Source organism: Balaenoptera physalus (assembly GCF_965194825.1).
Source record: "Balaenoptera physalus genome assembly, chromosome: 16".
Lineage (NCBI taxonomy): Eukaryota > Metazoa > Chordata > Mammalia > Artiodactyla > Balaenopteridae > Balaenoptera > Balaenoptera physalus.
This window is the reverse complement of record NC_138898.1, coordinates 84410764-84432020: the sequence shown is the minus strand read 5'-3', so window position 1 is coordinate 84432020 and position 21257 is coordinate 84410764. Positions and strand designations below refer to the sequence as shown.

Below are 21257 nucleotides of genomic sequence, written 5' to 3'. Positions count from 1 at the left end.
GGCCAGGCCAAGCGTCCAACTGTCTGTCTGTCCGAGGGTCTGTCTGCAGCATCCAGAGCCCCAGAGGCTCCGCTGTGCGTGCTGGGCTGGGGGAGGCTGCTTCTGGCACCTCCTGTTGCCCCTCCCACGTGCCCCCTTTCTCCCAGACAACTGGTTGGACAGGCTTAGGGGCTGAATCTGCTGGCCCCAAGGATTTGGCATTGCACGGGAGGGGTCTGAAGAGGAAAACTGCACCCCGCCCCCGCTCCAGGAGGGCCTGGCTAGGGAGGGGCCACGGAAAGAGGAGCCAGCCCTGGGGTCCAGGCAGCCCCAGGGACGGTCCTGCCGCGCCTTGTGGAATCTCCTCGTCCAAACAGTCCCCCAACCTGGCAACCACGGCTCCCCACGGCCCGTCTCTGCAGAAGGGAGTTATTCTCATTTCTCAGACGAGGCATAGAGCGGGGAAGGGGGCTTGTCCAAGATCACCCAGCCAGCAGGGCCAGACCCAGAACTGGAGGATCACCTCCCAAGGCAAGCCTAGGGGCACTCCCTCCCTGCTGTCCCCCTACCGCCTGGCCCCGGAAGGGGGCTCCCCAACATCACCCTCCCTCCTCTCCTTAGCCCGGTGACCTGCCCTCTCTCCTTCCTCCATCTCTGGCCACTGCCAGGGCAGGGCAATGCCTCCTCGAGACAGAAGGTGCCCGGATGGGGCCCAGGGCCGGTGGGCAGAGCGTGTACCGACCACCTCTCACCTGGACCGGAGCAGCAGCCCCTCAGGGGGGTCCCCTGCCCCAAGCACCAGCCCCCACCTCCGCCAGCCCAGCTCCATACCTGACTGGAGCCACCCTCCTAAAACTCAAACTCCTTTGGGGAGCACTTAAAATTCTTTTTAAACAATTAATTATAAATATTTGTTAGTTATTAAAACGCATTTAATTTATATCTCTATATAATCAAATATATAATCTATTTGATTACCAGCCCACCTGCATTATCTTCCTTTCCCAATACACTTAAACTGTGCAAATTGTTTATTGCAGTGAACTTCAAAAAAGGAAAATATTCCTACCCACACTATGTAATTACCTAGTAGGTTTTTTGTGACCAACTCTTTACTCGGACGAGCTAGTTCCAGACTTTTCAAGATTGAATATTACTGTATTTCACCAGTGATTGACTCAGCCCCAAAGGAACTGGGGGCCAAAAGCAGAGCGAAAAACTCGGGAAGGCAGACGAGGTCGGGGGAGTTCAGGTGTACGCCTGGAGAGCCTCAACCAAAAGGCCACTGAGGGACTTCCCTGGTGGTCCAGTGTTAAGAATCCGCCTTGCAATGCAGGGGAGCTAAGATCCCACGTGCACCGCATCGAAGAGCCCGCACACCGCAACAAAAAAGATCCCGCGTGCCCAACGCAACCAAAAAATAAATAAATAAATATTTAAAAACAAACAAACAAAAAAACAGAATAAAACCAAAGGCCGCTGGGACCCCTCTTCTAAGGCTTCTCACCTCTCAGGTGGCTCAGGCCAGGCTCTTCCCGGAGGGCCCTCGCTGCCTTGCAGTACCCAGCGAACTCTTGTCCTTCAGTCCTACCTACCCCAGGGACTGGCACCACTAGAAACTGTCCCCTGGTTGGCTTTGGTGGCTCCCCTAATGTCCTCCCAGCACCTGGCATGGGCCTCCATCTTACAATTATTGCAATAAAATGTATTATCAAGTGCACCCCTGTGCACACCTGGCCCTCCTCCCGCTGGAAGCTCCTCAAGGCAGGAACCGCCCCTCCTTCCTCACGGGGTGGCAGGGAGGAGAGGGTGGGCTCGCAGGGGCCGGCACAGGGCCGTCCACAAAGCAGCCACTTCAGCGTGCTGGCAGTTACGTGGATGGGCTTGAGATGCAGGTCATCCTGCGATCAACGTTTAGTCATGGGACACGGAGGTCGCACGGGTAGAATTTTAAGCAGGTGTGTGGGCCTCTGAGACAGCAGGACCAGTGCTCCTGGACCCAGATGTGGAAGAGAGGGGGACACGAGCAGGTCCAGCTGGGGCCCAGCCGGCAAATCCCAGTCAGACCCAGCCCTGGAAAGGCTTCTTTATCTCACCAGCCTGTTATTACAGAAATGGTCACACCTAGGAGAGTTGAAAGTATATAGTACAAAGAATGCCCATACATATAGCCTCCACCCAGATTCAACAACTGTTAACATTTTGCTATATTTGCTCTCAAGCCTCTCCCTCCCATATATGTATATATTTACTATATATACACACACACACTATGTTACTCTCTCTATATCAATATATACTTATACGTATATATAATATATACATATATGTATATATAATACATATACTTATATGTAAATATAATATGTATACTTACAAAACATATGTAAATATAATATATACTTATAATACACATATTTTTTAATATAATGTTTATTGATAAGTATATAGATTTACTTTTTTCCCCTCTTTTTGTCTTTTGAAAGGCAGTTGAAAGCAGACATCATAACATGGGGAGAGCTTCATCCTTCTGAAAGTACATTCTTGCCCATCGACTTATCTCAGATCCCCAGAAGCGGGCAGGGCAGGCACGATTATTAATCTCATTATACAGATGAGAAAACCAGGCCCCCACAGGGAGAGGAACTTTCTCAGCCCCGTGGATGGTCAGTGGCAGGGCTGGAAATCAACCCTTGGTCTTCTAATACCCAGGCAGGACTCTCTCTCTTTCCCCTTTTCATCTGTGTTTAATTGGGAGGCCTTGCAGGAGCAAAGGATTATGTTTCCTTCTCAGTTTTTGTGGCACCCTTCATTTCTGCTCTGCACAAGGTCCTGCTTTTATTTTTTAATTTTTTCTCTTCGTGCCCATCTCTATCCCACTCCTGCCCTCCCCGCCCAGGCAGCCAGTCTCCTCAGTTTGGTATGCGTCCTTGTATCTGTTACCTATGGCTACTCTGATATATATTATAGTCTTTGTCTGTGGTAGCAGCCCACAGCTCCTAAAGGAGCATCCTTTGTTCCCTGAAATAGCTCCAGGGTGATAAAGGTGAAATGCGAGTTTTTTTGCTTTTTATAACAAGCCCCTTTCAAGCACACCTGAGTTTATGTTGATGTGGTGACTCTGGAAATCCCCTAGATAACCACAGGAAGGGGGCGGCTGGTTGCCATGGGAACCAGCCACGTGATTAGAGGGTTAGAACTTTCAGCTGCATCCCCCCCTACCTCTGGGAAGGGGAGAGGGGCTGGAGGTTAGATTAATCATCAACGGCCAATGGGTTAATCAATCATGCCTGCTTAACGAAGCCTCCAAAAAAAACCCCAATACTGAAAAAAACCTAAAATACTGAAAAATCAGTCCTTTCCCTACTGATTTGAAATGCTATTTTTAATCACACACCACAGATGTAGGCAATCCTCAGTACCCCCTCTCAGCTTGATCTGGGACAAGTTCCCATGGGTACCAGGGGTGTCCATATCTACAGCCCACTTGGGGCCCCAGCTGGCTCCATTTGTCCCCCCAGGCCCAGGTATGAGGGCTACTTCCCAGACCCACAGGGCTTGAGGAGTCCCTCCTGGTCCTGCATTCAACCAGGGCTGCTGCAGGTGGCCTAGTGTGAAGAGAGTGGGGCCAGGATGCCCAGAGGGGCCAGGAAGGGCTGGCGGTGGTGGTGAGTGGGACATACCAAGCCCTGGGGAATAGTCTATTCCCAAGGACCTACCTGGCTGTGTACCTTTGGGGTGACTCATGGGACAGGGTGGGGTTCCGAACAACCCCCCCCCACACACACACACAGAGCAGCCAGGAAATGCTCCCAAAGGCCCACCTGGCCCTGTGTTACCAAACAAGGCCCCAGCTCCATGGCAACCATCACACCTTGCCCCGAGGAGGCACAGGGAGAAGCTCTGGGCTCCCCCTCCCCAGCAGAGCGAGACACCAGATCTGCAGCCTGGGGTTTCAGGCAGAGAGGGAGAGTGCAGGTGACCTAGTCCCTTCCCCTGCCACCAGCTTGACCTCGGGGCCACTCACCAGACCCTAGCAGACACCCGTCTGTGCTAATTTCAAGGGGAAAAGACCCTACAGTTCACTGACCCCACCCTGCCCCGAATCTTTCTACTGCACAGTGGTCCAGCCCCTTCCAGGTCTGCTTGTACACCCCTCATGACAGGCAGCTCACCACCTCTCCTGTTTAGTTAAAACATCGTAAACCCAGAATCATAAAGCAGAAAGCTCTTTTGGTAGAATGCCGCCTCGGAGTGAAATCTCACAATTTAGGGCCAAGAGGCAGCCACCGTGGCTCTTCCTTGATCCATGTAAGCCTGGGACCAATTCCTTCCTGCTCTGGATGCTGGGTGGCTGAAGGTCAGAACGCTGAGTCCTTTTCAGTTCTTACATTCAGTGCAACTGACACACTGTTTATTGAGGGCCTGCTATGTGCCAGGACCACTGTGGGCACGGGCTGCGGGCAGAAGCTCCAGAGGAGAAGCTAGGGCTGGGCACTTTATCTATGCACTCCTCCAGCAGGCCATGATAGATCCCCTGCTCTGTGCCAGGCTCTGGGGGAACCTCAGGGAACAAAAAACAATCTGACATCCTGGTTGGGAGGGACAGAGAGTAAATAAACACATTCAAGTATAATGGAGTGTCTGGTAGTGATACAGGCTTCAAGGAAGCAAAAGCTGGGAGGTGAGGATTATGGAAGGTGGGGGCTGTTTTAGGCAGGGAGAGCACAGAACCCTGACAAGGTGACATATGAACAGAGCCTGAATGAACCAGGAGAGGGAGAACCATGGGAGAGCCTGAGAAAGTGCTCTCCTGGCAGAGGAAGCAGCTGGTGCAGAAGCCCCAGGACAGCTGTCTGTCGCTCTGTAACTATGTCCCCAAAGCTCTGAGGATGAAAACAGTAACCACTTTAGCATCTCTCAGAATCCTGTCGGTGGAGACCGGGCTCTGCTGGGTGGTTCTTCCGCTCCATATGGTATCAATGGAGTCGCTCATACGGCTACGTCCAGCTGGGAGCTTGGCTTCACTCACGTGTGTGGGGTGGCTGGAGCAGCGGAGAGCTGGCCGGGCCTCCCCCTCCTCTCATCCTCTGCCCCCACCCTTTTCCTTTCCATGAGGCCACTCATCATTCAGTGGTCCACACTAAGTTTCTTTACATGGCAGCAAGAATCCCAAGACGGCAAAAATGGAAGCTGGCAGGCCTCTCAAGGGCAAGGCCTGAACATCAGACAGCATTACTGCAGCCAGCCTATGGCCAGAGCAAGCCCCAGGACAGCCCAGGTTCAAGGGGAGGGGAGGGGATGCCACCTGGTGGGAGGTGCAGCGTCCAAACAGGGAAGGGTGCAAATACCAGTGCCCATCCTTGGAACAATCCACGTAGGCCCCGAGGAGGGAGCGTCTTGATGGCAGTGGGTTTGCTGGGGTCAGTGTGGTTGGGGGATTAACTAGGGAGAGAGGGAAGGGGTAGGAGGTGAGGTCCTCAAGGTCCGGGGGCAGCACAGATGGTGTGGGGCCGTGTAGGTCGCTGTCCAGACTCTGGCTTTGACCTTCAGAGAGATGTGAGTCTCAGCATAGCGCAGAGGAAGGGTGTGGCTAGGAGGCCTCGGGCTGCTGTGGGGAGAACAGACTGAGGTGGGGGAGGGGGTGGGGGGGTACTTGTCTCCTGGGGCTGTTGTAATAAGGGACCACAAACTGGGTAACTTAGAACAACATTATTCTCTCGTGGTTCTGGAGGCCAGAAGTCTGAAATCAAGGTGTCACAGGGCCACGCTCCCTCTGAAGTCTCTGGGGAAGAACCCTCCCTTTCATCTTCTAGTTTCTCATGGCCGTGGCCTTCCTTGATGCCCCCTGGCATGACTCAAGTCTCTGCCTCCATCTTCACACACTGTTCTCCTCTCTGTGTGTCTGTCTCTGTGGCCAGATCTCCCTCTTCTTAGAAGGACCCCGGTCGTATTGGGTTTAGGGCTCACCCTAACCCAGGATGATCCCACCTTAACTGCAAAGACTCTATTTCCAGATAAGGTACATTCATGGGTTCCAGATGGACATGAATTTGGGGGGACTCTATTCAACCCAATAGACGGGGGCAAGGGCTGTGGAGCGCCCAGTGAGGAAGCTGCTGCAGTCGTGCAGGGGAGAGACAAGCGTGGTGGCAGGAGGACCCTCTCTAAATTCATTCCCCCTGCCCCCAACCCCGGCTGCACGGAAGCCTCCCTCAAGAAGAAGCCTCCACGCTTTAGTTTTTCTGAAGCTTGGAAGCCCTCTGCCCTGGAGCCCCAGTGGCTGAGGCCAGCCAGGGCTGCTCGCTGCCTGCAGTGTACTACTGGGGGACAGAGGGTGGAACCCAAGTCCTACCAGGCACCCCCAGTGTGCCCACACCTGACCTTGGGAGCAGTGAGGGGGCGTTCATGGAGACATTGTCCCCCAAGGCCCAGCTCAGGTAACCTCCCTGTTCTGCCCAGGGCTCACCTCTCCCTGCCGCTCACTCCACTCTGACCACTGAAGGCCTTCCCAAAACCCAGTCTGCTCCCCCTCCCTTAGACCAGATCCTCGGGTGGTGTTCAGGGCCCTCCACGATTACCCCAGGCCTCGCCTCCTCCCTCTTAACCCCCCCGGCTCCACACCCACCTCATTCCAGCCAGCTGAGCCCCACTGTGATGCCGTGACCCAGCTTTCCAGGCCTCCTCCTCCCTTCCCTGATTGCCTACCTTCCTCCCTTCCATCCTCAATGAAGTCACCAGCTCAGATGCCACCTCCTCCAGGAAGTCCCCCTGGTGCCTCCACACCTCCCCAGGCTGGGCCGGATGCTGCCCTTGGGTCCCACCACTGCCTTGTTCCCCATCACAGATCCTGTTCCCTACCCTGTACTTTCTGTGCCTGGTTTTGTCTGCGCCCCCAACTCCGCCCTGCAGAGGACCCTATGCAGAAGAGGCACCCAGAGATGTCTGATGACCTGAGCCCACTCTCAGCCCCCCACCCCTCCTGCCCATCCCCGTACCCCCAGCCCCATCCCACCCCTGCCCTGGGGGCTCTCCCATTGCCCTGGCCTCATGGAGTCGGGGCTCCGACAAGGACAGGGCTCCAGGCACAGGGATTGGAGGGCAAAGCTGAGCCCGGAGCTTCCACGAAACACTCGAGGAGACTTTGGGCCACCTCCACCCTCCACCGGGGAGCGGGGAGCGGGGAGCGGGGGTGGAGGACTGAAGACGGGGAGGGAGAGGCCAGGATGATTAATGGGACATTCCTCTCTGTCCCTCAGGGGAGGAAGAATGGTTGTCAAGGGCAACACATTCTTCCCGTGGATAACTCCAGCCTGTGTCACCCACAGGGAGTGGGGTTTCAGGGAGGTGGGGACTGGAGTGTCTGAGCCCAAACTGCTTAGAGAGCGTCACTCATCTTACAGGGGAGGGGAAACTGAGGCCAGCGGAGGGGGGCAGGGCTGCCTGCGAGGCTCATCCAGCAGTTGAGGCATAAAGGGTGGGGGTAGCCCTGGGCTCCTGTCTCACTCCCGGGCTCTGTCCCTAGGAGTCAGGGGTGTCCAGGCTGGGACCAGTGGTGGAGGCCGAAAAGGGAGGGCCAGGACGCGGCTGCAGTGGCCTCTGGCTTCTCCACAGGGAGGGGAGGAGGAGGCCCGGAAAGCTGGGTCAAGGGGCCAGCGTGAGGCCCTTCCTGCCTCCAAGCCTCTGCACACGCTGTTCCTGCTGCCTGTCAGCTCTCGTCACTGACCCCTGCCCGGTGCACTCCGCCTCCGTCACCGCTCACGTCCACAACACCGGGATGGTGGGTGGGTGGATCAGCCTGCTCCAGCCGCCGGGGCAAAGTGCCCCAGACCAGGCTGCTCAAACAACACTTCCTCACAGTTCTGGAGGCTGGAAGGCCAAGATCACGTCAGCAGTGTTGGTTTCTTCTGGGGCCTCTCTCCTTGGCTGGCAGACGGCCGCCCTCTTGCTGCCTCTTCACACGGTCTGTCCCCTGCAGCACCCCTGGTGTCTCTGTGTCCCAATCTCTTCTTAAAAGGACACCAGTCAGACCGGATTACATCCCACCCTCAAGAACTTACTTAATTACCACTTAACTTCGTTACCCCTTTAAAGACCCTCTCTCCAAATACAGTCACATTCTGAGGCACTGGGGGTTAGGGCTTCGACATAGGAATTGTGAGGAACACGGTTCTGTGTATAACAGGGTGTGTGCCTCCCCCCTCCCCCCACCCCCCGCCCCTCCGTGAGTGGGACACTCTCTAAGGACAGGGACCGGATGGGAGCCCTCTCTGTGGCCTGGAGGGTCTCTGGGCTGGGTCTCTGGGTCTGTTGTCCTGCCCAGCAGCTGCCCCCTCCCTCCTCCACTCCGACACCTCTCTTCCCCCTCCCCACCTCCGTGGGGACACGGTGGGGCGGCCAGGTTGCAGAGTGAGCAGTGAGGTGTGGCTGTGTCCCTCTGCTCCTGTTTCATGCTGGCCCCTCCCGAGAAGGTGGTGCCCGCCCTGCCCTCTACCACTGGCCTGGCGGCTTCCTGGGCTGGGCTGGGCTGGCCAGGAGCTGGACGTGCCCTCTACGCCCTCCAGCTTCCTCCTGCGGACAGTAGAGAGAGGCCGAGCTCTGCACAGGGTTCTTGAGTCGCCATCCTGAAGAGGCAGCAATGAACAGCCCCTAAGGCTGTGACACTGGCCCTGGGGCCCTTCCTAGAAGGCAGATCATCACAAACCCCAGCAAGGCTCCGAAAAACCGCCAGCATGAAATGAAATTGTGCTCCCCCAGTGCCTGGGGACTGGCCACCTTCCTGGGCATGATAGATGATTGCCATTCTGACTGCCCAGCTCCTGCAACACCCTTATTATGTCGGGGACATGGCTTTCTTGCTGCCATGTCCCCCGGCCAGCGCTAGCCATATGATGTCTTCGTAAGAATCCCAGAAAGGTGTCTCTTCTCTGCACGGACTCGGCCCCCTCACCCCACCCAGGAACCCCACCTGTGGCGGAGCCTGAGTCTGCACCTCCCACTGTAGCAGCCAGAGGGTGGGACGTGCCAGGCTCCTGGGCAGCCAGGGTACCCACCGGTCATGCACCCGCACCAGACAAAGAAGCAGGTGCCCTGGCCAGCTGATTGCGGTCGGTGTGAAGACGCCTTTTATAAAGCATTCAGGCAACAAATATTTATTAAGCAACTACTGGGAGCCGGGCACTGTGCTAGCTGTAGGAGTGCCCTGGTGAGCAAAGCAGACGTGATCCCTGCCCTCCTGGAGTTTACAGTTCAGTGGAGGAGACGCAAAAGCTCACTGTTTTAAATGTCTAATTACAAAATGGAAAGAAAACGTGCTGAGGAAGAAAAGAACACAGCTCTAGGAGAGCTGAGAGAGTCAGGAGGGGCTTCCTTGAAGAAGCGACAGTGAAGCTGAAGAATGATCTAGAGGAAGGGGAGCAAAGTGGAAGAATGGTCTACATTGAGGGAAAAGCAAGTGCAAAGGCCCTGTGGCACGGGGGCTAACGGAGGGTGTGTGTGGCATGAATTCAGGCATCAAGGGATGGATCATGGGGCCTCAGGACTGAGGTGATGAATCTGGATTCTGTTCTTGCAGCAGGAAATCTCTCTGAGAGTTGTGAGCAAGGGTGTGACACCATTAGGTGTATAATCTGGTCCCTCTGGATGCTGGGAGGAGAATGGGGGTGGGGATCACGAATGCTGGTATGGGGAGACCAGCAAAGGGGCAGCTGCTGACACTCTGGCAAGAGACCAGGGTGGCCGGCCTGGGGATTGCAGGGATGATGGAGTGAAACGGGTGGTTCAGAGATACAGAGGAATAAAGTGAGCCCAGAGGGTGAGAGGGAGGGAGGGGTGCTGCCCTGTTGCCTGGTTTCCACCTGCTGTCATCCTGATTCCTTTGATTTCTGGCCTGATGAGTCATTTGCGAGTCATCGCCCCCCACAACCATTGCTGTTTTATTCCTTTTTAACAATGAACTTGTTTTTAACAACTGAGCCATTATGTTATGGGCCAATGGATTTGGAGGCACTTCCCCAAATACAGCCCTGGAGAAAATTTAAAACATCATTTAATGAAAAATTCTCCACAAAGTAGTTCTCACTATGCGCCCTGCTCAAGGCTGTCACGAGCAGACCCTCGCCGGGCTGGCGTCTGGCTCATGACCCTCTCTGAGGCAGAGGCCCTGCCTGGCACGGCTCCCCGGGGTCCAGCGTGACGGTGCCTGTGTTGGCGATGACCGGTCCCGCCAGCCACCCCTTCTCCGTGTGGACTCTGTGGCGCCTGGGCACGCCTGTCAGCACAGCCCTGGGGCAGCATGCCCACAGCTGGGCAGGCTCACAGGGTGGCCTCCCGCTGACCAGTGTTGGCTTCCATCTTTGTAAAATATTAACAATTTGTGGACTTCCCTGGTGGCGCAGTGGTTAAGAATCCGCCTGCCACTGCAGGGACACAGGTTCAAGCCCTGGTCTGGGAAGATCCCACATGCTGCGGAACAACAAACAAATAAACAAATAAAATTAATTAATTTAAACAAAAACAATTTGTCAGTGTATTTGTGGATTCACCGACCTAAGATGACGTTCCCAGAACCCCCTTTTCTGGGGATCTGCTCTAAAGCTGGGGTGATAGAACCACTTTCAGAACATAAAGGGCCCCATTTTGCATTCATACCCATCCCCACATCAGAAACCCAAGCACAGGGACTTCCTTGGTGGCACAGTGGTTAAGAATTCGCCTGCCAACACCAGGGACACGGGTTCGAGCCCTGGTCCGGGAAGATCCCACATGCTGTGGAGCGACTAAGCCCGCGCGCCACAACTACTGAGCCCGAGTGCCACAACTACTGAAGTCCGCGCACCTAAAGCCCGTGCTCTGCAGCAAGAAAAGACACCGCAATGAGAAGCCCGCTCACCGCAACGAAGAGTAGCCCCCGCTCGTCGCAACTAGAGAAAGCCTAGGCACAGCAACGAAGACCCAACGCAGCCAAAAATAAATAAATAAATAAATAATAAATTTATTTAAAAAAAAAAACAAAAAACCCGAGCACAGCCTCTCCTTTTGGCTTATCCCCCAAGTCTAAGAAGTGCCTGATTCCTCCAGCCACCTCCTGAATATTTCTAGAATTCAATTCTTCCCCTCCAACCTGCTTCGTCTGCCCCAGCTGGGTCAGGGCTGATTCCATCTGCCTGGAGGTCACCCTCCCTCTTACTGGCCTCCTGGCCCCCAGTCCATGCTGCCACGGCCCCGGGCACCATCCGTGCCACCGCAGGGCAAGACCATTTACACCTGATCTCCCTGAGTCGCACCCTCTCTTCCTCTCTCCTTCTTTCCTCTGACTTGACTGACTTGCATTTGCCTCCTGAGACTCATCTCAGCCCTAGGAAGTCCCCTTGCCCATCAGGTGGGGTCAGTTGCCTCCCCTGGGCTCCCCTGCCCAGTCTTCACTCACCATGTTGCAATGTCTGTTCAGAGCCTCTCTCCACGGTTAAGCCCCAGTGGCCCCGATGGGGTGACAGCAGCTCCTCAGAGGGTTTGAAGATGCTGTTCAGAAGTGAGGGGCAGCCCCAGGCATGCACAGGACGTCGCAGCTCCTGGGACCCACACAGATTCTGGCACTAAGAACAAGCCACAAAAGGACCCTGGGACATGAAAGAGCCTGGGGCAATTCCTGCTCCTGGCTGGTCCTCCAGCTTTGGGAGGATTTGTTCATTTTTTTACTCAGCAAACACCAGTGGACCCCTCTTCCTCCCCACCATATCCCTCCTGGGCAGGCCCCAAGCTGGGCATCCTGGGCCTCAAGGGCCTCCCTGTCTGGTGTTGGAGCCAGGCCTGGGCAGGACAGTGTGAGACTGGCTCCTCTGGGGGTAGCTGGTGCTGGGGAGGGCACTTTTAACCGTCCTCCAATTCCAAGAATCCAAGAGGGTCCTGGGCTCTACAGTAGCAGAATTTCAAAAGTGGCTGCCTGAAGGGGCTGGTTTCCATGGCCAGGTGTCACCCAGGACACCAGGGCCTGAGCTCCTGACTGCATCTGAATCTGCTTCTGTCTGCACCTAGAGCGGGTCTTGTGGCTGGTGGGGATGAGGGCAGGGTGGGAGAGAGACCACAAGGGACCAGGGGTGCATGGGTTTTCAAAGTAGAACCCCCTAAAGTGTTTGCTTGGGAGGGAGCACTGCTAAATCCACCTGCGTCAGTGGGAGGCTTCCTGGCCCTGCCCTCCACTGTGGGTGGGTTTCCCTGGGCCCATCAGGAGATGGGGCACCCTCAATGTATAGTTAGGGCTGGCAATCAAGGGCATAGGCTCAGGGCAGCCCCGGGTCTGGTGTCGGGGCCAGGCTGGACAGAGCAAGGCCAGGCTGGGCCCCGCGTGTAAATTCTCCTCTTCCAGAACCAGCACAGGCACTACTAGGATGGAGGAGCCAGACTGCGTTTATTCATCTCCAAAAAGCAGGGGCCCCCCCCGCTGGCCACCGCTGGGCACCCTCCTCGGGGGGCCTGCCTGCTGGGAGCCGCGGTCAGACTAGAGGGGCCGGGAGCGGGTCCAGGGACACGGGGTGCGGTGACAGTGGACAGGGCGCGGCGGGGAGGGTACTGAGCCTCAGTTTTTCCATCCAGAAAACGGTGGCGGCTGTGCGGATTGGACGATACATCGTAGATCCTCAAGCGAGAGCATGACTGCTCATCCCTCTGGCTTGGCCGAGGTGGGACCTGGAGCCCTGACCTCCAGAGACCCTCCGGAGTGGCGGTAGCTCTACGACATCAGGTCACGCGGCGGGACTCGCTGCAGTTCAGAGGAGTGCGCACGCGCGGGACCCTGCGGCTGCGGTAAACTGGCGCCCCCTTGCGGCCATAGTGGGAACACCGGCCTTGCGGGCGGGCGGGCGGACGGACGCTGCTGAGTTAAGTGTATCCTCCTGGGTGATGGGGGCTCGCGGACCCCAGAGAGTCCATTGGGGTGATCGTCTGAGGAGTGTGAGCCCGAGGGTATGTGACAATGTGAGGGAGTGATAGCCTCCCAATAGTGACAGGTCACATCAGGACACGTGGTCATCTGAGGCTCAGAGCAGTGAGTGAGCGCCCAAGAACAGCACCGGGCTCTGCGTGAGGGCCCATGTCTGACACTGTGCAGGGCATGCAGCAGGAGCTCAATAAATGTTTGCGGCGTGAGAGTGAGTGGATAAGTGTATGAGCCATCTGCGTGTGCAAGGGGGTTAGGAGTGGTGGCCGGAAAGTCAACATGTGTCTACACTGTCAGACCTTACAGCTGGTGAGTGCCACCCTCAGAAAGGGCCCCCGTCCAGGGACAATGGAAGAACCTCTAAAGGCTCCACTGCAGCCCCAGCCGCTGGTGGATGGGACAGAGGGACAGAGGGAGGCCTCATATACCCCAGGATGGGCCCAGCCCAGCTCCCTGCACAGGGCAGACAAGGCCCCCTGCAGGCCTCCTCCTGGGGCCTGGAAGCTTCCTGTCAGGGCAGTCTCTCCACGTCACCTTCCAGCCTCGCTCGAGGCAGGCAGAACAGAGGCAGATGGCGGCGGAGGCTGGATGCCCAGGCTGACCACAGCCCTCCCCTGAGTGCAACTTCACTGCCTGGAGCGGGGGAACTGGGAAAGCCCAAGGCAGGGCTGCTAGTGGTGGGATTTCAGGCAGGGTGGGGAGGTGCGATGGGGGAGGGGCACATGGGTGCAGGTCCCCCACAGCCCCAGCCCCAGCCGTATGGGCCAGGCTAGGGGCTGAGGCTGGGGAGGGGTTCCAGGCCAGGCTCGCAGCCCACAGGCAGCGTGGCAGCCTCGCTGGGTGGGATGTGGTGGGTCATGTAGCGCGTCCCCATGAAGGAGCCGATTCGCAGCTGCTCTGGGGCCTCCTCCGGCCACCACAGGCTGGAGCTGGATGGGGAGAGGAAGAGGCGCAGCTGTCTCCCTGCTGGGTGGAGTGGGCTGCCGGGCTCCCCACTCCCAGAGCCCTCCCCCTGCAGCCTCTGATCTCCCTTTCCTCCTTTGTAGAGCCAGCTGGAGGTTTGCCTCCTCCAGGTGGCCACCCTGACTACCTGGGTGTCAGTTCGCTGAAATGATAGAGGGCTCATTGGAGAGAAAACAAGGTCAGGGAGGAGAAGGGCCCGGGCAGAACGAGGTGGCCCCTTCTCTGAACCTGTTGTCAGAGGAGGTGCTGGACCACCTCCCTGACCTCCGAGGTGAGAGATATTTGGGGGGGGGGGCGGGGAATTCCCTGCACATCCCTGGAAGGGGCACTGCCCACCTCAGAACCACAGGGCTCATGGAGGGCTTCCAGGTGCTGGGACCAGTGAGAGGGAAGGGGTTCAGGGTGAGAGAGGGGCCCTCGAGGGTGTCACCACTCACAAGCGCACGCTGGAGGCTGCCAGGAAGGCCAGGAGCAGAAGGCCGGCCAGAGAGGAGAGGATGGAGGTGATGACGATCATGTCCCCACTTCGCCGCCCTGGCCACGTGTCAATGGAGCCTGGGGACTTCCCTGCACACACAGTGGCTCTCAGAGGCTGCCCCTGGACCCCAGGGCGGTCACCTCCCCACCATGCTCACACCCAAGGCTGACTGCCTTACATCCCCAGCCAGGCTCCTGAGCCCATCCATCTGTCCCTCTCAGCTGGGCATCTGTGCTCTGCCAGCCTGGACCACCACCCATCGCTCCAGCCTCTGCCTTGGTCTCACCTTCTGGGCTGTTCCCTCCAATGTGCCTGCCCACTGCCCCGCCTGTGGCAGGCAGAGTGGCAGCAGAGCTCAGGACTGCCCTGCTCCTGGAGCCTGGCATTCAAGACCCTCACATGACAAGACCCACCAACACCACCAGCCCGGCCTCTCAGCCCATCCCCCAGGCGCCCACACGTGGGACACTCCAGCCTTTCACGTTTAGTTTCCTTAGGGCTCTGCTGAGGGAGGCCTCCCGGGACCCATGGCCCTGATCGACTCCAGCCTCCTTCTTGCCCTGGCCCTTCCCCTCCACCCGGCAGTGCTGGGCACAGGGTTGGCTCCCTGAAGGAGGGGAAGACTGATTCTGTCTATGACGGGGCTGGGGCCCGGGGCACCCGAGGGTTGGCAAACATTTCGGGGTGGACAGAGCCGGTGCCCCAGCCTCTAGCACGAGGTTCTGTATTGGGGGGGGCTGCCTCTGAGCCCCCAGTCCCACAGCAGCAGGGGGAGGGGCCGGCTGAGCACGACCACGGTGGAGAGGGCGGCCAGTCCACACGGGGCAGACTGGAGCTGGAGCGCCCCTCCCCCAGCGCTACCTTGGCGGAGAGTGATGGGGTCGGACCACCTCGTCTGGGCCTGGGGTGAGCCCTTGGAGTCCATCAGGAGGAACTTCACCCTGGAGGGAGGAGGAAGGGTGAGGCTCCGAGCCTCGACTGCCCTGGGCGAGGCACCCACCTTGGCCAGGCCCCAGGCAGCTGTTGCTGGCTGGCTAGGCTGTGGGCCTTTCCATGTGTAGGGGAGGGTGGGGCCCATCAGCACCGGCCGAAGCCTGGCCCTGCTCTAAGAACCCCCTGAGATCTCTCTGGCCACAGTGACCTCTGCCAGCAGCCCCAAACCATCTGAACCGTCGCTCTCCAGACACCCTATCTGGTTTAGGTGGCCCCGATTACTAAGTGTCACATGCAGGGTGCCTCAGGGTGGCTCAGCGGGGCGCGTGGGGGGCCTGGCCTCCCAGAGAACTGCTGGCTGTGAGGAGTCTGTGAGGCCTTGGAAGGCCCCCCTATAAGAGCGGGCACCCCAGGCAAAGGCCAGGGAGAGAAGGCTGTGATCAGGGCGCACTCGGAGCCCAGGATCACGGGAGGGGGCAGGCTGAGCTCGGGGGCACCGGGAGCCGTGCGAAGCCTGGGTTGTATCTTTGTCCGCAGGTGGGGGGCGGAGCTCTGGAAGGTTTCCGAGCCGCGAAGAACGCAGGCAGGCTGGCACTGACGGGACGGCTCCAGTGGCCGTAGGGATGCGGCGGCAAGTGTAACTGGAGGCCGCGCCAGGGAGTGGCCACGGGGAGGGGGAGGGGGACCTGGCCGGGCTGGGTGAGAGGGAGAGGGAGGCGTGGGTGGAGCCTACGCCCCGCCCCACCTTCCCTGCGCCCCCTGCCGGTTCCCCCAGCCGCACTGGGTCTCCCTGAGGACCTCTGGCCTTGTCCCCTGGTCTGACACCTGCTCTCCCACCCCGGCTCCACCCTCAGCCCCAGGCTTAGTCTCCCGCCAGATCTACCTGTGGGAGGGACGGTGGGCCCTGCAGCATTCCCCTCCCCCATTGTGGGGCCTGCAGACTCCTCCCCACCCCCCCACCCCACCAGCTCTGCGATGCCCACCTCCTCCTCGTGGGCCTCCTGGAAGGGCCACATTCTGTCTGCCCCCCCCAGCTGGTCGGACCCCACAGAGGAAGAAACCCAGGCTTGTGAAGGGGAGGGGCTTGCTCCGCCTGCAGCCAGGAAGGGGCAGGGCCAGGACAGAGGCCTGGGGAGAGGCTGGGGTCGGGGGCAGCCCTGGTCCCCAAAACCCCTCCTCTCCCAGCACAGTCCTCTTCCAAGGTCCAGGTTGGGTGACCCACCTGTAAGGTCCAGGGCCGGGGAGGGGGGCGTTGCAGTAGCGTGGCTGCTGGAGGTCAGCAAGGCAGCCGGCGTCATTGCCCACCCTAAGCACCAGGGCGCCCCCCCTGCCATCCACTGGGTCCTCACAGGGCAGCTGGTCCAGGGTCAGGGGCAGCGTCATGTAGTGGCCATCCGTCAGCAGCCTCGGGGAGGCTGGGATCTCAGCCAGTGTCTGGGGGTTCTGGAAGTCCCTGGAGGCTGCAGGAGTGAGGGACAGATTGGGGCTGGAGGGGAGGAGCAGACCGGACCTCGCCATAGCCCCTGGCTGGGTCCAAGGCCTCCAGCCCTGGCCCTCCATGCCTCACATGAGACTTTGTCACCCGTCAGAGCGCCCTCTAGATAAAGCCCAAACTCCCAATCCACACCCGGTTGTGAGGGGCTCCCAGGGCCCCTGCAGCTCTCCTCAGCCCCAGACCTGCACCAGGACATACCGTTGCTGAAGGCCACCACCAGCCAGACGGTGCTGGCAGCACTGGCATGCCCTTCCAGGACACAGCGCGGCTGCTCCAGGGAAAACGTGGTGGCTGTGACCTTCCCTTCCAGGTCCCAGGCTGTTATCTGTGGCGTGTAGGGGACGAGCTCTGTGGCCGTGGAGATAGGGGTGAGGGTCCAGGGCCCACTGCCCCTGGGGCTGCCTCTCCCAATCGGAGGGGGCGGGCTCCCAGGGTCCCAGCAGGTGCCCCAGCCCCTTGGATCTGGCCAGGGGCACCCATCCCGGGACCCCCACTCACCCAGGCTCACGCAGGGCTGGGGCCACACCAGCACCACGAGGAGCAGCAGCCAAGGGTGCAGCTGCCTCCAGGGGAGCCCCATGATGGCCTGCAGAGCACCTGCGCACCCACAGCCTGGGGCTCCGGCCTCGCCCCCTCCCCCAACAGCGTGGGCCTGGAGGAGCTGGTTAGTCAGGCTGCCCCGCTGGCCGCTGGCTGAGGGCTTGAAAGACCTGAAAATGTAAGTGCACCCTCACTCCTCCTCCCAGCCCAGCCCACCACAGGGAGGGTGCTGGGCAGGGCTCCGGTGTGGGGCAGGCCAGGGCCAGTTAGGAGGGCAGGAGCAGGGCCGCTGGAGCTCAGGGAGAGAGGTCATTGGACCCCCAAGATGCAGGCCAGGTCACCCCAGAGGCCCATGTCTTGAATTTGGGTCCCACCCAGCCTCCCAGCCCTGGGGAGGAGGGCTGATCTCTGGAAACATGGGCTCAGGGCCACATGCCAGAGATTCCTGCACCCCAGGTGCCAGGAGCCTCCCTCTGGCCTTCCATCCCCACCCAGGGAAGGAAGTGGGCAGCCCCAACCTGTCTGGCTCCAGCCCCATCACCGCCCCTGGCCATGCCACCATTGCTGCACCCTGCCCTTCCTCCCCGAGGCCACATCCTCCCTCACTCCTCAGTTCCATTGTCCAAAGGAATCACATGGACTCAGAGAAAGGATTGTAGAGCCCTTGACAGCCGGCAAGTCCCGTACTTCAGCGGTCCCCAACCTTTTTGGCACCAGGGACCGGTTTCGTGGAAGACAATTTTTCCACAGACGGGTACCGGTCTGCGGCCTGGGGGTTGGGGACCCCTGCCCTACTTACATTACTCCCATGGGTTCTCACTATATATGTATGTTTTTAATTTTAATTATTTATTTTTTAAAAATTTAAATTTTTTTTTTTTTTTTGGCTGTGCCACACGGCCTGTGGGATCTTAGTTCCCCGCCCGAGCGGGGACTGAACCCAGGCCCTCGGCAGTGAAAGTGTGGAGTCCTAACCACTGGACTGCCAGGCAATTCCCTATGTTTTAAAAATTGAGATATAATTCACATACCATAAGATGTCATTTTAAAATGTACAGTTCAGTGGTTTTTGTTTTCTGGGGCTTTTGGTATTTTGGGGGAGGGGTTGTTTTTGTTTTGCTTAAACAAGGAGGGATTTATTTTTATTTACAAGAATCCTGGAGGAGGACAGCTGCTGGCATGGGCTTGATCAAATGACGATAGGGTCAATGTGTCTGAGATTCTCTTGGCCTTTTTCTCATTGGAGCAAGATGGCTGCTGTGGCTCCAGGCATCATATCCTCAATCAAAGTAGGAAGAAGGGAGGGGCAGGGAGGTGTTATCCAATCTATCTCTTTTATCAGAAAAACATAAGCTTTCCTAGAAGCCCCTGTAGACCTCCTCTTAAACTTCACTGGCCATAAATCACCAGATTCCAGAACCTTTTCACCACCCCAAAAGGAAACACTGTACCCATTAAAACAGTCACTCCCAATTCCCCCTCCCCCTGACAACCACTAAGGTACTTTCTGTCTCTCTGGATTTGCCTCTTCTGGATATTTCATATAAAGTGAATCACACAGTGCATCCTTTTCTGTCTGACTTCTTTCACTTGGCATAATGTTTTCAAGGCTCATCCATGTTGTATGTGTTAACAGTTCATTCTTTTTTCTGGCTGAATAGCATTCCGTTGCATGGATACATCACATTTTGTTTATCCGTGCATCAGCTGATGGACATTTGGGTTGCTCCCACTTTTTGGCTATTATGAGTGTTACCGTGGACATGTTTTCAGTTCTTGGAAATTTACCTGGTAGTTTTAATTGCGGAGTCATATCGTAACTGCTTTTTGAGGTACTGCCCAGCTGTTTTGCAAAGTGGCTACATTTTACATTCCCACCGGCTGTGGATGAGGGTTCCAATTTCTCCACATCCTCACCAATATTTATTCCCTGCTTTTTTTTAATAATAACCACCCTAATGGGTATGAAGTGGTATCATTTGCGTTTCCCTAATGACGTTGAGCATTTTTCATGTGCTTGTCAGCCATCTGTATATCTTTTTCAGAGAAATGTCTATTCAAGTCCTTTGCCCATTTTTTAAAAATTGGGGATCTGTCTTTTTATTGTTGAGTTGTAAGAGTTCTTGATATTTTTTGGATACGAGACCCCTATCAGGCGTAAGATTTGCGAACATTTTCTCCGATTCTGACTCTCACTGTGCTGTAATGGTGGGAGCCGAGCATGGGGGCGGCACTCAGGTGCCCACCCAACTCCTGTGCCCTGTGAGCAGTGGAGTGAGTCTCACCGTGGAACCAAACAGGATTGGGGTCCAGCTTCTCTATGGAGGCCTCCCTGTCCTCCCCAGCCAACTTCTCCACGAGGCAGTGGACACAGTGCCCAGGGCCCACGATACTGCTAGGAGTCCACAAAAATGCTTTAATTTCTTTTAAAATCAGAAAGAAAAAAAAAAAAAGGAACTTCTAGATGAAAGAAAATGCTCTAACATATATTCATCTTTGTACCAGCGCGTCCTAACGTAGAATTCCAGTCCTTTTCTTATGAAGAGAAGGGCTTGTGAAAGCAGACCGCCGCCCCCACATCCGTTACCGTCACTCGGGTGTGTGTCTCTTCAGCCCCAGGCCACACTCACCCCCGCCAGGCAGACAGCAAGCCTGCGAGTACTGGATCCTCCTTCTAAGAAGGCTGGGAAGGATGAGAGCTCTGAGGATGGGGTCAGAACAATCCTGTCCGGGATTCCAGTCCCGGCTCTACCGCTAGTCACTGTACCCTTGAACCTGTTTCCTCACCTGTAAAATGAAGACAGCAGCACCTGGCCCATGTGAGCAGCGCTTAGAAAGCCAGAACCCTGGGGAAGGAAACGGGAGGGGCCCTGGCGGAACTGCTGGACTGCGCACTGCAAGGAGAACGGGGGCGGGGCCCGGGGAGCAGCTCAGGGCAGCTCCTGCAGCTCAGGGCAGCTCCTGCAGCTCCTGGCCTCACTGCAGCCTCGGTTTCTTCATTTAGGGGGTTGGATGGGCAGCCTGTAAGGCCCCTTCCTGTTCTGACGCAGCAGGACGTGTGTGCTGGCCTTCACACATCAGATTTTACACACACACACATACACACGTGCACACACACGCAGCCTCTCCACTGAGAAACCCACCAGGGCCCGCTGACTTTGGCTATAGGGCATTTATTGCAAACAGAACATCTGAGGTATGAGAAGCTGACCCAGACCCAGGCCCGCCCCTGGCTGGGGGCGCAGCAGGCAGTCTCTCCTCACCCCCTGCAGGGCCCCCGGCACCGAGGGCCCAACGCGGCCCACCAAGGATGGAGGGGCCCACGCACTGAGGTAGCTGCATCCGAAGCCCTCCCAAGTATGACTCCCAGGCTCGCCCAGTTCCCACGCAGACCCGGGCCTGGTGGGGACGGGGGACGGGGCCAGGCAGGCAGGAGTGGCCTGGGCTCGGGGGGAGCACGCCTGCGCCCCAGGTCACTGCTGCCCCAGGCAGTCCTCAGTCACCCCCTGGGCGGCCAGCTCGGCCAGCACGTTCTCCAGGTAGTTGGGGTCGGGGTAGCCGTGGCCTGTCACGTTGCGGTCCATCTCTGTCTTGTGGTGAATCTCGTTCCACACCACCGTGTCGGTCTCCCCCGTGGTGCTGGACGTCCCTACTGTGAAGATAAGTCGCCTCTTCCAGGCCACCTTCAGCAGCTCCAGGACCTGCCCAAGGGGGAGCGGATGGTGGGGAGGCAGGAAGAGGGGGAAGGGGAGGGAATGGCGGGGAGGGGGGAAGAAGAAGGCCGTGAACAAGCGCTCAGAACAAACCCCAGCTCCTGGGGCTGGCCTGGAGAGCAGACACCCACCTGACACCCCCTCACCTCCCTAAGCCTCTTCACACCCTCGGAGCTGTCCCCACCCCAAAGCCACCACACCGGCTGTTCTGTCTGTCTGGCA

The 21257-nt window shown here is 57.7% G+C and overlaps 2 protein-coding genes across 10 annotated transcripts in view; both read right to left on the bottom strand.

Moving 5' to 3' along the window:
• Positions 1-9122: 9122 nt before the first annotated feature.
• On the bottom strand, positions 9123-20259 carry UPK3B (uroplakin 3B). Of its 5 annotated transcripts, none has more exons than XM_082430901.1 (7): positions 20110-20259; positions 19953-20005; positions 16981-17130; positions 16510-16747; positions 15216-15295; positions 14314-14443; positions 9123-13842 (listed from the first exon to the last, which is right to left on the bottom strand). In XM_082430901.1, exons 1-7 carry the CDS (start codon positions 20139-20141, stop codon positions 13683-13685), a joined length of 843 nt encoding a protein of 280 aa, XP_082287027.1. In that variant the 5' UTR covers positions 20142-20259; the 3' UTR covers positions 9123-13682. The 5 variants fall into 5 exon arrangements, with proteins under 5 accessions (XP_082287027.1, XP_082287025.1, XP_082287024.1 ...); XM_082430899.1 differs by lacking the exon at positions 19953-20005 and adding an exon at positions 17281-17492; XM_082430898.1 differs by lacking the exon at positions 19953-20005 and having other exon boundaries at positions 16981-17492.
• A 220-nt stretch (positions 20260-20479) lies between these two features.
• The window catches only part of DTX2 (deltex E3 ubiquitin ligase 2), a 33741-nt gene continuing 32963 nt past the window's right edge, over positions 20480-21257 (bottom strand). For all 5 annotated transcript variants that reach the window (XM_082430707.1, XM_082430708.1, XM_082430706.1 and 2 more), the window contains one exon: positions 20480-21023. In XM_082430707.1, coding sequence (XP_082286833.1) covers positions 20796-21023 — 228 coding nt within the window. In that variant the 3' untranslated portion in view covers positions 20480-20795. The remainder of the gene's footprint in view (positions 21024-21257) is intronic.